Source organism: Papilio polytes, unplaced genomic scaffold (assembly GCF_000836215.1).
Source record: "Papilio polytes unplaced genomic scaffold, Ppol_1.0 DF824047.1, whole genome shotgun sequence".
NCBI lineage: Eukaryota > Metazoa > Arthropoda > Insecta > Lepidoptera > Papilionidae > Papilio > Papilio polytes.
Window position 1 is genome coordinate 1,536,582 of NW_013525157.1, and position 16,447 is coordinate 1,553,028.

The 16,447-nt window shown below is 32.7% G+C and overlaps 3 protein-coding genes across 4 annotated transcripts; all 3 read left to right on the forward strand.

Moving 5' to 3' along the window:
• Nucleotides 1-90: 90 nt before the first annotated feature.
• Nucleotides 91-2,258, forward strand: LOC106100460 (splicing factor 45). 2 transcript variants are annotated; one of them, XM_013279322.1, is made up of 8 exons: nt 91-254; nt 340-500; nt 578-755; nt 904-1,025; nt 1,104-1,310; nt 1,542-1,692; nt 1,762-1,862; nt 1,932-2,258. In XM_013279322.1, exons 2-8 carry the CDS (start codon nt 345-347, stop codon nt 2,202-2,204), a joined length of 1,188 nt encoding a protein of 395 aa, XP_013134776.1. In that variant the 5' UTR covers nt 91-254; nt 340-344; the 3' UTR covers nt 2,205-2,258. The 2 variants fall into 2 exon arrangements, with proteins under 2 accessions (XP_013134776.1, XP_013134775.1); XM_013279321.1 differs by having other exon boundaries at nt 92-261.
• Nucleotides 2,259-2,532: 274 nt separating this feature from the next.
• LOC106100476 (gamma-interferon-inducible lysosomal thiol reductase-like) lies at nt 2,533-4,481 on the forward strand. Its single transcript, XM_013279342.1, has 4 exons — nt 2,533-2,796; nt 2,906-3,091; nt 3,406-3,579; nt 3,767-4,481. The coding sequence occupies exons 1-4, from the start codon at nt 2,680-2,682 to the stop codon at nt 3,995-3,997; spliced, it is 708 nt and encodes a 235-aa protein (XP_013134796.1). The 5' UTR covers nt 2,533-2,679; the 3' UTR covers nt 3,998-4,481.
• A 4,438-nt stretch (nt 4,482-8,919) lies between these two features.
• Nucleotides 8,920-12,782, forward strand: LOC106100329 (general odorant-binding protein 83a-like). The gene is made up of 6 exons (XM_013279153.1): nt 8,920-8,984; nt 11,479-11,579; nt 12,029-12,117; nt 12,408-12,510; nt 12,591-12,661; nt 12,765-12,782. Exons 1-6 carry the CDS (start codon nt 8,920-8,922, stop codon nt 12,780-12,782), a joined length of 447 nt encoding a protein of 148 aa, XP_013134607.1.
• The last annotated feature ends 3,665 nt before the right edge of the window (nt 12,783-16,447 follow it).

Genomic DNA, 16,447 nt, shown 5'->3' on the forward strand with positions numbered 1-16,447 from the left:
TTTACATTATCATTTTTTCATTTCAGTTATCCAGCAAAATATTAATTAGTCCAATTCTTCTGTCAAGTCATTACAAGCTGCCTTATTTGATCTTTGAGCACTAGCGCTGTCTTTAGGATAAGATGTCAATGTCATTTAAATGTCATTCATGATTGTGATAATCAATTGATTTTCGTTATTTTGTGAATATTATAATATAATTAAGGGATTACTAGTTTCACGGAAGATATGTTTTGCAAGTCATTGTAAAATAAGTAAAACGTACATAAACTAAATCAACAATCTTAGTCAAGCAGTATAACATTACCGACATTTGTCTTAACGATTCTCTTATTTCAGTCAAGATGTCTTTATACGATGACTTAGATACGATAAAAACTCGAACTACAGAAAAAGTAGCGGCATGGTCATCTGGTATCAAATTGTTGCAATCACAATTACAACTGAAAAAAGCTGCTATAACTCAGCCTAAAAGAGAAGCTTTACGGCGTTCTACTCAAGTATTTTTACACCACATTTTTGTATTTGCATAGTTACCCAATTATTACTATTAAATTTTGTTACTTAATATGATTAGGTTCTTACTCCAGTAATTGACTTAAAAAGTAAACAAAAGGATGAAGATGAGTCCAATTCAAATAATTCACATATGCAACCAAAGAACTACACACCTTTAAATGTCACTGATTTTGATTGGAATGTTGCAAATGAGTATGATCCCATGTGGCCAAATGATTATGAAAAAGTGGCAAAGGGTAAGTCACTTCACCTTAGAGGTTTTAAATATTGAAACAGTTTTATTTGTTTAGTCTATTTCTGTTAGTGTGTAATGTTTTTAAAGGAAAAAAATGTCCATATCCAACTGTCATATTGTAATATATTGTATGATATATTTTTTCTCAGAGATACAAAATAAAAGATTACAACTTGATGGGGGTGACAGAATTGACAGAGCAGATAGAAAGCGTAAATCAAGATTTGGTGATGATGAAGAAACCATTCCGGAAAAGACACTAATTCCTATGGTAAATTTAATTTTAGGCTATAAACTATAGTATAAAAAATTAATTACTTTTAGATTAAAAAATATTTAACTATTCCAGCAACCAGAAGAAGAGGAGGCTGTGGAGATATGTAAGAGGGCAGCAGGTGCAGCAATAGCCCCCCCACCATCACTAACTGTTGAGACTGCAGCCCCATCACCACCTTCTCCCTCCACACCCATTGCCGCTCCTACAGGTGGCTTCTCTATTGGTGGCTATGGGGCCAGCTCAGTTGCTGCCAAAATAATGGCCAAATATGGGTTTAAGGTAATTATTGAAGGTTAAAGGGTAAAGCATCATTAAGATATACATATTTAAAAATCTTGAGAAGAATAAACAATCCACAACAAAGAATTTATGGTTTGTTCTCTTTATGAGTACATTGACATACATAAGTGTTACGAATTATTGAAAAATGTTCATTTATTTCTTAAAACATACCACAATTGTAAGCTTCTATGCTATATTTTTATTATATTTCATATCTATGATTAACAGGAGGGTCAAGGTTTAGGGAAGAAGGAACAGGGTATGTCTGTAGCTTTGCAAGTTGAGAAGACATCAAAAAGAGGTGGTCGTATCATCCATGAGAAAGATGGAAGTACTATGCCTCCCCCTGGCTTTACTATGCCTCCACCCCCAGGACCAGGTTTGTTTACAAACTTTATATCCTGTGGAGATTTAACTTCATTTCTACAAATAATTATAATGTTTACAGATTCACCCAATGCTTCATCGAATTCACCTCAAATGTTACTAAAATCAGAGCCATCAATTACCGAGATAATGAAGTCACCAAGTAAAGTGGTGCTATTACGAGTAAGCGGTTTTTAATTTTTTTTTACAAAATTTGTAGAATGTGCTTTTAATACTTGATATTTTTTTCAGAATATGGTTGGACCTGGTGATGTAGACGAAGAGCTCGAACCTGAAGTAAAAGATGAATGCAATACAAAATATGGTGATGTCATAAAAGTTGTGATTTTCGAAATGCCCAACGCGCCTAATGATGAGGCAGTAAGAATATTCGTTGAATTTAAAAGAATCGAGAGTGCTATAAAAGCTGTAGTAGACCTAAATGGAAGATTCTTTGGCGGAAGACAAGTCAAAGCGGGATTCTATGACATGGAAAAGTTTAATGTTTTACTACTTACAGAGTAACTAAGATGATATAATTGAAATAAATTATAAAATAATTTTAGTCTTTAATTTAAATTGAATTATTCATTTCAAAATATCCCTTCCATATATATGCCATACCAGAGTACAAAATTCCTTTAATCTCATGCACAGAACACATTTGTGATTCTCGTGTAAAATTGACCAAGGGGATTTTAAAAGTTAATTAAAAAAAAATGGCAAAACTTTCGTCAAGCGACACCGTTGTTGCCAATTTCGGCTCTATCATGTACCTTTTTTGGTTTTAACTGGTAATATTTCTATATGTCACATTGATTTAACGATGACAGATTGTGATGACAAGATCAACATTTTCAAACTTCAAAGAATGTCATGTTCAGATTTCATCTTACTTGTTTTTTAATTTACAATTATTTAAACGTAAGAGTTGGGATCATTATGATCTAGTCGATCTCATTGGCTTTTAAAGTTTTCTGAAATACTTTACATTTATAAAATGGTTTTTTATCCTTGTACTAGATACAGATTAGTTGTATTGTTAATGCTTATTTTAATTATGTGGCAAATTATGAGGTTAATACCAACGGAAAAATCATCACCACAACTGACCGGGGTAAAGTACAGAATTTTACTTTTAATCTCACAATTTGATTATAAATGTAAATATTTATTGAGATTAAGTGATGTGTTAGAGCAATGTTCAGTATATTTTTTTCTTACAGTCTGATATAATCGCATTGGAAGATGGTAACTATAATAAGCACAAGCAAGACAAAGTCAAAGTGCGTGTGTATTATGAAGCGTTATGTCCAGATTCCAAACATTTCTTTATCAAGCATTTGTGGCCAGTAACGGAGAAGTTGTCAGAGTTTTTGAATGTTGCATTGGTTCCTTATGGAAAAGCTAGCGTGAGTATCTTAGTGGTATCTTTAGTAATGACTAAAATTAGATTGTACCCTTTCAAGTTATTTTCTTACTATTACTGTTTTAAATATTTGGTTGTCATTGAAATCAAATCTACTGTCTTTAATTAAACTTATCAATTTCTTAGTTCTTACCAATGTAGATGATACTCTGATGATATTTGATATTCTCTTAAAGCCTAACAAATAAATGCGATATAAAGTTAATTATAGGAATAAACTGAGTATAACCAAAATTTGTACTAATACATTATACCACATTTATTTGTTAGGCTGTTAGTGTAATTTTGATGTTACAGACGAAGGAAGAAAATGGTAAATATTACTTTATGTGTCAACATGGTGAAGAAGAATGCTATGCAAATACAATACATTCTTGTTCAATTGATATCTTGGGCAATATGACCTTGTCTGTGAAGTTTACTGAATGCATGATCATGGATAATATGGATGCAGATAAGGCTCTGGAAAGGGTAAAAAAAGTTTGCTTAAAATATTTGTGGATACACCTTTTAAATTGAATGTTATTTGTACATTATTTAATAAACAAAACATTCTTTGTTCTACATATTTATAAAACTATTATAATAAGATAAGAACAATCCTTGTTATGTGTAAATCTAAAGGTTTTAATTTTTGATTATCCAATCTTTGTTTCAGTGTTCTCAGCAAATGAATGTTGATCCTGAACCAATAAACAGATGTGCCTCAAGTGAACATGGGGCAGCATTACTCAAGAAACATGGTGATGATACGGACATTATTAAACCAACTTTTATACCTACTATCACATTAAATGGTTCCAGAGGTAACCAAGGAGCGATTTTAAAGAATTTCCTTTTAGAAGTTTGCAAATTAATTGACATGCCTTTGCCTCCACCCTGTTTATAACAGAATGTAAACTTGTGTGAATCACAAATGTTACTAGCATGAATATAGCATAATAAAGGTCCACGAGGGCAAATGATAAGTAATTAGTTAACTAAACAATCTTAATGATCAGGTGTCTTAACAGAGCGTCTATTATGAATGTTTTCGTAACGTCATTGACAAATTTTCTACAAGAGTTTAATATAATTTTTGTTCATAATGTTACGAACATGTTCTCAAGAAATTTCATGATAACCTCTAAGATGCTCAAATACATGCCTATTTTCCCTTCCACATGATTTTTATTATCTTATCGTATTATGTAGGTTGATATACTTATCATGAATGTTTTTATCACAATGAATTGTAAATAAACTGTCATAAATAAATTATGTAACTTTGAAAACTACTATTGGACTGTTTGTAACTTATGGGGCTATTTTTGAGTATTAATTTTTTGTTGTATTTATTGATCGGAAATTATAAAATAAGTCACAAAATACCTTTATAATTATGAATTTAATATTTTAAAATGCAAATTAATTTAGTTGTGTCACAAATTTCTGTACATATACATATTTTTGATAATCATTATGAAAATATAGTCCCTTATAATATAAAACAAATTACATATCCTTTTATTAGCATATTTCTGTGAATATTTGCGTTTTACCAATAACAGCAGCATTATAAAAATATTATTTTATATAAAATAAATATTCCCTGTAGTAGACTGACTTTGTAATTTAAAATTCAAATTTCAGTTTTTGGATATGTTTAAAGTGCTCGCTCATTTGCGCTATTTCAGCAGAGTTAAGATGTGAGTTATCATCTTAAAATAACAGCAATATTGTATTATCTGTACTTGTACGAGGAAAATGTAAAAGCGAAACAATAAATAGTCATATCTTATTAATAATTATTATATCTATTTTTTTTACATAATTTAAAGTCATTTTTTTTACTATATTTTTAAAAGATTTTTTTAGAGATTTTTAAAGAGATTGCTTTACACTAACTTCATAGTTTGTTGTTTATTATTTTACTAATGTTGTGCTTTGTTGTGATTATTTTATTAAGCAATCGTCTTAATTCATTTGTCTTTTTTTGCGGTGCATTTATAATTGTAATAAAGTGTAAATTCCATATAACGTCACTCCGTAACGTCGTGCTCCTTATAACGTCAATCCGTAATGTCGTGTTCCTTATAACGTTACGATGTTATATAGAGTTTACACTTAAATATAAAAACTTGTGTGATACTATGACTAAGAATAAAGATAATAAATGATATAAAATTAAAACTTGTGCAAAAATTATAATGATTAAGACATCTTTAATTTAATACAATTGAACAATATTTTTAAAATCATTTTTAACAACGACAAGGTGTTAATTATTAAATTAAATAATAAAATAGTGTCTTGCTGAAGAATGATACAAGATATTTAACGCATTTAAAATCAAATATGGTGATGGTAATATCAGAGTACAGTTTAGATTTTAACATTTTATTTGAGATTGTCTGAATATTAATATTACGCGTGTGCAGTTTTACTCATGACGTCATGCGTTTTCTCGCAATATTGTATAGAGTAGACGAACGCCGGACGCTGTCGGTGTAATGGTAGGGGTCATCGGAAAAACTGCGCGCGGCTAATATAAAACATGTTATGCCCATTCTCGAAAAACTTGCTTTTTACATATCTTGCCATTACTTTTATTTTCTAGTGTAATATTTCAGAATGTTAAACACGAATGACAAGTAATTTTGATAAAACAAGTAAAAATAAAGGTATTTATGAAGATGTTTATTTTATTTCATCTACTACTACTACTACTAGGCAGCCACATGACGCCCACTGCTGGGCATATGCCTCCCCCAACGATCGTCACGATGATCGGTCCTGTGCCTCCCGCATCCAGGATACTCAGGATTATTTTATTTCATATAGTTTCCTATTAAAACATCGCTAGTTTGTTATCATAGTAATCTTATACAAATTGGTAATTGGAACTGATTTTTTTAAAGGAATTATATCAAACGTATCAAATACGTTTCTTCCATAAATAGTTTTATCATGTTAGTAAAAAAAACGGGCTACAAATTGTTGATTTAAAGTCATAAACTAATGGTGTTTAGGTATCAGCATTTTGTTGTATTATTCACAGTAAATATTTCCTTTCCAGTGAATAAGGATAGTTTATCAAAGATTTTATTATAGTAAGTGGTACCGAGACTCCACGGTCTTTGTGGGTTCTAATGGAAAATGAATTAAATCAATTTACGTTGATTTTAGGTTTGGCAAACTTCGCCCCGGGCGCAGTCGACAGTGCTTCACCTTAGTTTCTAATTAGTTATTTACAAAGGTTTTCGATATAACGTTCGTTATTTATCATCAATTTGAGTTGTGTTGATGTGGATCAGTTGTAGATTGTATAATTAATTATACAAAGTAATTCGAGAGTATACAAACATTTAACATCATTACTTACAATGTTCTAGTAACATATTATTATTAGGCGATTGCGCTCGCTAAGTGCCACATTAATCACCACGACCATCGCACCCCAATCTTCGTGTCGTAAATAAGAACCGAAATTAGCACCTTTCTCTTTCCAGCGCAATGGGACAAAGTAAACAAGAGACTTCAGTCAATTCAATTTGGAGCCCAATTTGACAACACCAATTTACTCCCGTCTAAATGGCTACCTTTGCTCTAAAAACTGTTTCAAACACAACAATAAATCTTCACTGAAATCACGGTCTAATTTCGTAAAAGCCCCGTCTCGCTTTGCTAATTAATATGAATGGCATTTGCATCCGGCTTTTTCTCGCGCATACCATTTCCAACTATTGTTTTGCAAAGATCCTCACAATTTATTCCTATTTTTACTCGACTGCATCGCGCCGGGAAGGTTATTGAGAATAATAAAACATCTGCTTTTTTGGTTACGATGAAATGAAAGCCTTTTGTGTTCTTTACAATACTGAGGCAGAAGAATTGGGGTGTTTGTTCACTGTTATTACAAAATTTCACCATAATTTGGCTTGCGTAACAGTTATTACATCCGGAATTTAAATAGATCCTAAAGATAATTACACTGAGAACAATTTATAACAGTTGATAAAGATTTTTATAGTACATTCTGTCAAAATTTCACAATAAACAAATTATGCACACTGACTGCGTTATAATATGTTTGCTTATGCAACGTGCAGATATACCATGTTTACATGAATTTGACAAATTAAACAAAATGTAGCGATTAACTGGGAACACACATCCCCAGAGACTAGAGACCACGATTTTGGTGAAATATGAACATTTATTGTATGTGTACTTTCGGGAACACAAATTTTGAGTAAGTAAATGTCACAGAGGGGTTTAAATATACGAAGCATTACGTTTTAAATATAACAATATAAGAAATATACAAATTAATTCGTTGAACAGTTTGTTCCAGATAATGCTAAAACGTAAATTCTGTTAGATTTCATTTTTATAAATAGCAGCATATACTCAAAGCAAAGAGAAATAAAATCCATCAACATGAATATCTATACAAAGAAACAAAAATAAATCCCCTTAGGCACAGTCAACTGGTTGCTATCATAGTAAATGCACTGCAAGCTACAACTCGTAATCGCTTCCTAATATTTTATTCCTATACTTATTAAAATTAAAATAAATTGTTAAAATACTCTTACTCACTTGTTTAAAAGAATTTCATTTGTAATAAATTATTTAGTTTTTACTTTATTTTTTAACTTTTTTGTGTATTTGGAAATAAAACTATATGAAACTTGTTACTAGGATTACATAAAACCAAATGTGGCTGATGGTCGTTAAGCAAGTTTTTTTGTATAGAGGAGAGTCCTCACCTACAGTATCACACTTGTTTCGTCCTTTCCTCTCTGAGAGCATAAAGCTTGTCTACAGTATAAGATATACTAGTGATTGCGTAGCTATTCAAAATTCAATTAAAACCAATAAGTTTAATCCAATGGCTGCAACAGACAGTATTTTTTTCTGTGTTAATTAACTAACGAACTTTCGACGTCCTGTAAAGAATTGATTAACTATTTATTAATTATTTATAAATTATTTATCTGTTTAAATAGGTTGCAAAATTGCGTTTCGAAACAGAAGCCTGGCGACGGTTTTTATCCTTTATTCTTTCATAATGCTACAAACGCAACAACAAAGACAATAATCATTTGAGGTTCAAAGAAGGGCTTTGATATCTAATTTGGAAAAAGTGTTTGCACACAACACAAGTCAGTATATACAAGTAGGTAGACTGTCTGTCGGTGTAGCACGGGCCGTGTACTCTCATTAAAACTTTCCTCAGGCTGGGCTTGCACGTGTTTTTAATTTTTATCGAGAGCACTCGTCGTTAGCGGGGCTCTGCGGGGAGCGGAGTGGGACGCGGGGCGGGGTGCGACCGCTGCGGCTTCGGGTGCTTTGATTGCGGTAATGACGTCTCTCCACTCGTTCCTACTCGGTATCTTCGAATAATTATTTCTTTACAAATTAATGCGTATCTTTTTAATTACTCGACTTCATGTCCCGCTTTTTAAAAGACACTCGTCACTTGAAACTAGTTAAAGCTAGCAACTTTCTAATTTGGATGCTGAAGGTAGTAACTTGGTCACATTCAATATTTTTTAACATCCAAGTTGTGCTAGTAAACTATAAATGAATGTATTTCAAAATAATTAGCCCCCCAATTGCACTAGGCACTAGGGAAATTTTTATGATTCTGTACATATTCTACCTTAAATGGTGCTATTTCCACGCTATGTTTAAAAAAGTACCAATAAAAAACAAGTATCGATTCGCAACCTAATTTATGTTCACGCTATCAAGATAATTGAAAAAAAAAACGAACGACGTTTTTGTATCGTATTTTAGTGTATAAAATAACAACATGCAGACATGACTGTCTGCCATAGCCGTAGCTGGGGCTGCATCAGAGAGGAGAGCGCAATCCGCTTAGCACGGTCAGTGCGCCGCCGTAGCGAGCCGATCGCCGACGCAAAACACCCTAATGGATTTTTCATGTCGATTGAACACGGCATAGGTATGCGTGCGAGATTACTAAAACGTTTAATACATATTTCATCAATATAAATCCCAATCCGTTATCACAACCAGTTTGTACAAACGCTTTCATACCTTTTTTTTTTGGAAATATATTAATTTTTTGGTTGAACGAACTTAATACTATATATTTTTATCCATCAATGTGAAATATCCGTATCTGATGGTTTGAAATTGCTAAAAGGGTGAATTATTTTGTAAGCTGTCAGTTAACTACCTATTAATTATCGTTAAAGCTGATGTGGGTTCCTGACGTATTGTAAACCATTAGGGCGCGGACGTAAAATTTTGACATAAATGAAACAAGTTATGATATTTTAAGTAACAATACAATTGTTACAAAATTAGATTGTCATGTTAAACTATAAAAACATATTAATGAAAAGATCAAGCGTTTTACACTTACACTAAAATCAGATATGATTTGAGATATCGTTTTGAGGTTTGATCTCAAATAATTCTTAGCGACATTTCATCACATCAACACGCAATGTAATTTACAATAATATTGTTGAATACTTAAGAGACAATTTGAGACTAATTGCAGTCTTGTGTTCAGCTCCGTGGTAATTCATGCGCCGGAAACTTGCCAGTCGCCGCCTCGCCTCGCCGTACCATGATTACAGCTTGTGTTGCGACAAAACCGCTGCGTCTTGTTAATGTATTAATTGTCATCTACCGCCAACTACACCAATTAACGGCCCGTATCGAGTAGCATCAGGTAATATAAGCATAGCAATACGCTATATGACACATTAGGCGGCTTGTCGCCATGTGGATGGCAACGCTGCCGGTCTTCTTCAGTTTGATTGTCTTTGGCCGTACGGGGAAGGAAAAACCTGTAAGATTTTTTTGCATTCAATTCAAGATTAAAATACTAACATGATGATACTAAAAAGATTTCCTATATTCAGATGAGAAGATAGTTGACACCATTGCTTTTTGCGCATACACCATTGTGTAAATTCACACATGTCTAATTCTATTTCTTGCGTGTTCGTCTGAACTATTTCTTACTTTTTCTTAAGTCAAATCACACGCTGTTTGATAAATATTTCGTGATGCTGAGATAACCGTAAAATAGAGAGAGTAGAAATTCGTTTTGACAGCACACAGGAACCCTCTAAAGGCGTTTAGAGGCACGATTGTAACAAAGTCAATTTTTCACGTGAAGCATACGTGCCGCGTAGTCTATGAAACGTTTTAGTGCGTCGCGTGGGATGTATGCGGGATGATGGATGAGTGACAGTATGGGAATACAAGTGAGACATTATTGCTCAAAGTCGTCTCCGAATACTAAATGCAGAGGGCGCGGCCTCCGACAGTCCCGTTGACAATGATGCGCGGTCCCAATGACACAATAGGACCTGAAACACGATGAACTTCATCTGCAGATATTTATACAAAAGCAGGAACACCATGAAGTCGTTTATTGAAAGTAATCATCTAATAAAGACTCAGTCGTCTTAATACATATCGATTGCGAATAATTTAATTTATGTGGTTTACACCTTTAAAGTGTTATAATTGCTTGGTTTAATAACCATAATACTCATACCTATTTTTTTAAAAACCATAAGATATTGTAGATGATAATGCTGTGGGTACGAACTTTAATATGTCTGCTAATGTAGTAGAAATATTCCGAGACGACAATGGAAACATGTTCGCGACGTTTAAATTAATATTTAACGTTATGCTACAAGTTGATGCGCATTGGGTCGGTCCCAATGGAATCTCGACTTAATAATTTTTCTTTGAGAATGTTATCTCATTTTTAATATTGAAGCGACTGCTTTCCCTCGCGCTCCTCACAAAGGTAACGTATGTATGTATGTATCACGGTTAGGCGGACTATGGGACTGAATAATGAAACTACATTGAATACGTGTATGAATCATTTTTAGGGGTTCTAAGCGGGATTAATCTTTGCTCCATTCTTTTACATATTTTAATAACTAAGTGGAGATTTTTAATATGTATGTGAATTTCACATATAAAAATTTTAACTTGTGATTTTTTATGAGTTCTCTCCTTCTTAGATTTGTATTAATTTATATTTAGCCTACAAGATACTGTATAGCTAAGGTTTTGTTTTACAATTAACATTAAGAAAAAGAAAAATGTCTTCTAAACACTAGTTCTAATTATAAAGTTAATTAAAAAGTTTTGCAGATCAGACTTTAAAATACTAGTTAATATGAATACAAAATATAATCAATAGTGGTTATTTAACATTTAGTCATTCCATTTAAAATCAAATTAATTTAGTTTACGTAAATAAGAAATTATAATGACCAAGAGCAGTTTACTAGATCTCCGTTTTCTTTGTACAGAAGTAGAGACAAAGGCAATAAGTAGGGAGTTGAGTAAAATTTTGTAATGAAACTACAGATGTATTATTCAAACATGTTTGCAGGAACTAAGTGATGAAATCAAAGAAATAATCCAGCATGTTCACAACGAGTGCGTCGCTAAGACCGGGGTAGCGGAGGGTGAGTTCACTAAAGAAAATTTTATTTCCGTTTACCTTTGTTTTGAGCTCGCATGCGAGTGACGTGAAACATTCGCCACGGCTAAGCTGCGCGTTGTAGTGCTACGATTGTCTTAGAAAGCCCCTTTTTGTATTATTTTAAGTTGCTGGAAAATCTTTAACCTTTTAGACATAAAATGAAGAATAAATAACATTGATTAGAAAAGAAAATCGGACTGCGTTTTATCTCATTTCATATTATAAATAAAGCAAATCCTCTGAAATAGTTAGAAAGTGCTTCATATTATATATGTCTCATTTTTTTTATTAAATATATCACATCATTTCTTTCATGTAACATTTGATAAAATAAAATTTACGTCACCTCTACATATCTTAGGTTACCTTTACTTGTGAAAACATGTCTCATATTTGTGTACATTAAAGAGTCTTTATTCTACTTGCCCCCAGAGGATATAACGAATTGCGAAAACGGCATATTTAAGGAAGACACGAAATTGAAGTGGTATATGTACTGTTTGTTAGAGGAAGCCAGTCTTGTGAGTGACTTTATCATATATATTATTTAATGATTCAATTATATTATTTTATCTCATTGAAAGTTATCATCATCATCTTCTTCTTGTTCCTCCTTATCCTAGTCCTGTAGGGTCGGCGCAACAGGTTTTTGTTCTCCACGTAACTATCATACGTCATCTCAGTCAGTACTCCCTTCTTGATCATGTCACCTTTAACGCAATCCATACATCTTTTCCTTAGTCTACCTCTACCGGTATACCCATCCACACTCATTTAAAGTTACATAATCTGTTATAACGTTATTGTTTAGATCGACGATGAAGGTAACGTAGACTACGATATGATGGTCAGCCTTATACCCGAGCAGTATTTCGATAGAGTTCATAAAATGATATTTTCCTGCAAACATTTGGGTAAATATTTTATTTTTTATAGTAGCTTATTAGCCATTTAATTTTTCTTGAATGAATATGATTTAAAAATATTTTTTTAGATACACCTGACAAGGATAAATATCAAAGGGTTTTTGATGTACACAAATGTTCGTATGAAAAAGATCCTAATGTAAGTATTCTTTTTATCTTATGACCGAATTAAACACTAATTTATTGCAATTAAGTACTTTTAGCGCATTTAAAGCGCTTGATATATTTTATTATTGTTTCAGTTTTATTTCTTATTCTAAGACTGCAACTTAGCTGACGAGGAGAGATAAGTAACATTATTATTTAATAAAGTATTTGTGTGTTAGAAGTTCTTTTTATTTCAAGTATTTAAAGCTAAAAAAAGGGAAGGTTTCTCAAAGGTGAATTTTATTAAGAATTCAAGGTCAATAGATGAGATTGTTGACGTCCCATTAAGTTTTATATGGGAATAAACTGAGCAGTGGACGACTATTAATAATGTCCTTTATTAATGTGCTAATGGAATTTATTTAATACTAAAAATGGTTAACAATTAGTGCAAAATCGAAATAATGTAATTTGTTGAACAATAATGGTTATTTGAACAAAAGTTACAATAATAAGCATACTAAATCACTAAGAATAGCAGCTTTATTTAAAAAACATTAAGTACTTGTAAATAAAAAACGTAATTTGGCGGTGGCCGCAGGCCCTCGGAACATCTAATATTTTTTTATGAAATGTTTCTTGAGTTTATACAGATTTCGAAAGCAGCAAAATCCAAAGGAATTAATTTTCTTGACGAAAATAATTTATTCCAAAAAAATAAATGAGTTCGAATGTTATAAAACGTGTAATTGTGATCTTTTAGTGGAATTAAATTCGAAGAAAATCGTTTTCAGAGAAGTAATTTGAAAAATCCAGTTTTTGTTTGCTTTTGTAAGTTGAGTGGGCACTGAGGAGAGCGACAATATTGAGGTATGAAATAATATACATTACCTAATTTTCATTTCAAAGTATTACGTTTTTCTCCAGGGTTTTTCTAATTTAATAGGAATTTTGATACAGTCCTAATTTTACTTGTCTTTCGTTAAAAATATTACATTTTTGATAAGGCGACCGCGATTACTTGTTGTAATTCTTGACGTTTGAAAGTACTTATAACGCTAATCATTGTACGTCAAATAATATTTAATAAAAAAATGAGTAATTTATAAAAATAATTCTGAAATCCGATGCTGACAGGATATGAACTTAAAGATTCAAATTACAATAGGAGAGCACGTTATTTAACAACAAAATGACATTCAAAAGACGGAAAAACCGAGGGTCGGTACATCTGCACATAAAGAGGCAATTTGGAGATTGCCAGGGGCGCGCAACCGCCACCGAGAATTGTACTCGATGTATTCAAAAAATTTTTAAAGAAAAATAAACGAACAAAATATTGCAAGGAATTCATTGCGGTAAAGTAAACAGGAGTAGCTTGTTACTGTGGACAACGAGCGCGCCGAGACCGGAGAGACGAGGCTGAACCTGCGTAATTGTGTGAAATGAAATCCCAACCTGCAAATCTGTATAATTATTGATCAAATGATTCACTAAAACATAAATTACGTCAGAAAATGTATTTAAAGAGCCAGAGAAGGTGTATTTTACTGTCATAAATAAAACGGTGGATATAATTATGTTTTTGTTGGTATTTGAGGGTGGGTTCTAATGTACTGGAGACAAATTACTCGGCAATGTTATTTAAGTACAACAAGTAAAGATAAATAGAATTGGTTTAATTTAACAAGGTAGGAAGTAGTCTGGAAACTGGCTGCGGATGTCGCAATTTGGCGCCAAGCCGCAGTAATGACGTCGGCGGTGGGTAACGGCAGCGGTGGCGACTGGACAGCGCGTACGTGCATTGGCGACAACCTCCCTCATCTGCCACAATCTTTTTAAATTAAAAATGAATTCAACAATACTACGTTATTTCGTCACTTTTCCCTAATACAGAGTCGTTAACAACTATTTGGTTTTTAAAGATTCTTAATAACGTACCAATATATTCAATCTTAGGATTTCGAAAGTATATGTTTTTTGCTACGTAGTAACAAACAGAAATAGTTATTTATGAACGATTTCCTTACGTCAACAGCAGATGCGGCTTATTAAAAATATTTGAAAATCAAAATCATAATTTAAATGTCTTTTTAAATCCAAATGCATATGTATGTACAGTATCTTTCAATATGTGGTACACAATTTATATGTAAATACAAGATTTACTACGACGGCACTACGAAGTGCTACGGAAAGTACTCGTAGCTCGTAGAGGGGCGGATTGCGGGCCGCCCGGTGACCGGACCTTACGCAAATTATACGGCACCGGCTACCTTATTGACGATAACTTCCAAATGTAATTACCTCGTTTACTAAATAGATCAAGTAAAATGTTTTATTGCACTCTGATTTTATTTCACTTACGAGCTATCCACATTAGATAATGTTGAAAATATAAAATTGCGAAACGATAAAATTTATATAGAATCGAAATTACCTCTGTAAAATTATTTCCGGATTATTGATTGCTTTTAATGCTACATAATATAGGTCTCAGGTATTCTATGGCCTAAATATAAATAAATATGGCGTTTATTACATCATATCTACCTACATACGATAAAACGTAGAACGAGTTGTGTTTGTTTTGTGCACATCAAACTAGTTATGATATTTCAGTAATTTATTCGTTAAAGCGAAACAATTTATTGGCGTGGAGCACGTTCGTGAAACAAAGCAATTATCCAAACAAATTGAGTTAGCGAGTGGCGGTGGGCACAGTCAGCCGCTTCATAGTTCCCTTCAAAGGCCCCGAGCTGCTACTTCGGAAAGGTGTTTGTTTCGGAGGCGCGCCGCAAAATGAATATTGATGACTTTATGGGGGCCGGAGATGATTCGCTAAAAAATTAGCTTCTTTTCATCGTTTTATTGCTCCGTGACGTACGCAGTGGAGGCGCCTCTGATGAAGACTAATATTTACGTTAATTATACTTTGTGACGATAAAAGGATAGATTTATTACCGGTATTAAATTTCGTGATCAATTAAAAATATATTGGAGTGTTATTTTGGTATGAGAGCACAATGTTAGTATCAAGTTGTGAATTAAACTTCGTCGACTTTCGTTTAAATTTAGAATTTGTATTATATATCACTTTGATAGCTTTTTAACTAATTTGATGAATTCTGTATTCTTAAAGGTAATTTAGTCTGTGCTATAAATCAATACCATTTATCTTTATTCAAAATAACAATACAAACTTTGTAATTGTGATCCAACACATTATTTAAATGTTTATGTCATGGTTTTTTAAATGTAGGAATTTTACTTGTTATGTTAATAATCGGACAGTACACACTACAGCCATATTGGGAGTAACGGATGGACGATGGGTAATACAAGAAGATGGGGTTATTGGTAAGATTAAGCTGTACAAATTCGAAGAAAGCATAAGAGCTAAAGAAGACTATATTTTATTAAAGCATGACATGGCTATGGCTCCTATAAGTTACTATTACTCTGGACGTTGTAACCGGTTCCAAATCATTCAACCACACTTACTCGTATATTCAACCTTAAATTCTAAGATTTTCTTCCTTATTTTATTTGTTTTGCAAAAAATGAACATATAAAAACATGACGCAATATGATAAACAAAATGATAAAGCACCTTTGAAGCAACCCAAGTCAAAGTATGCAATAATGGAGAGTCGGTGGACACATCGGCGACGCGTGTCTTGACGGCTTGTCCGGAAGACACAATTTATATGCAAATTGAACACAAGATACAAGCCAATGATACCGCCGTCGCCGGAGAGCGACGCACCCCGTTTGTATTAACACTTCTAAAATTACTTTCGCACACTGAATACCGTACATATTGTTTGTCGTCGTT

Excerpts from the sequence above, each read along its gene's own strand:
- LOC106100460 (XM_013279322.1), top strand. The coding sequence starts at position 345 with ATGTCTTTATACGATGACTTAGATACGATAAAAACTCGAACTACAGAA. Across the intron at positions 1,026-1,103 it reads AAAAGACACTAATTCCTATG|CAACCAGAAGAAGAGGAGGC; the intron begins GTAAATTTAATT and ends TAACTATTCCAG. Across the intron at positions 1,693-1,761 it reads GCCTCCACCCCCAGGACCAG|ATTCACCCAATGCTTCATCG; the intron begins GTTTGTTTACAA and ends TAATGTTTACAG.
- LOC106100476 (XM_013279342.1), top strand. The coding sequence starts at position 2,680 with ATGGTTTTTTATCCTTGTACTAGATACAGATTAGTTGTATTGTTAATG. Across the intron at positions 2,797-2,905 it reads CATCACCACAACTGACCGGG|TCTGATATAATCGCATTGGA; the intron begins GTAAAGTACAGA and ends TTTTTCTTACAG. Across the intron at positions 3,580-3,766 it reads CAGATAAGGCTCTGGAAAGG|TGTTCTCAGCAAATGAATGT; the intron begins GTAAAAAAAGTT and ends TCTTTGTTTCAG.
- LOC106100329 (XM_013279153.1), top strand. The coding sequence starts at position 8,920 with ATGACTGTCTGCCATAGCCGTAGCTGGGGCTGCATCAGAGAGGAGAGC. Across the intron at positions 11,580-12,028 it reads TAAGACCGGGGTAGCGGAGG|AGGATATAACGAATTGCGAA; the intron begins GTGAGTTCACTA and ends ACTTGCCCCCAG. Across the intron at positions 12,118-12,407 it reads TGTTAGAGGAAGCCAGTCTT|ATCGACGATGAAGGTAACGT; the intron begins GTGAGTGACTTT and ends GTTATTGTTTAG.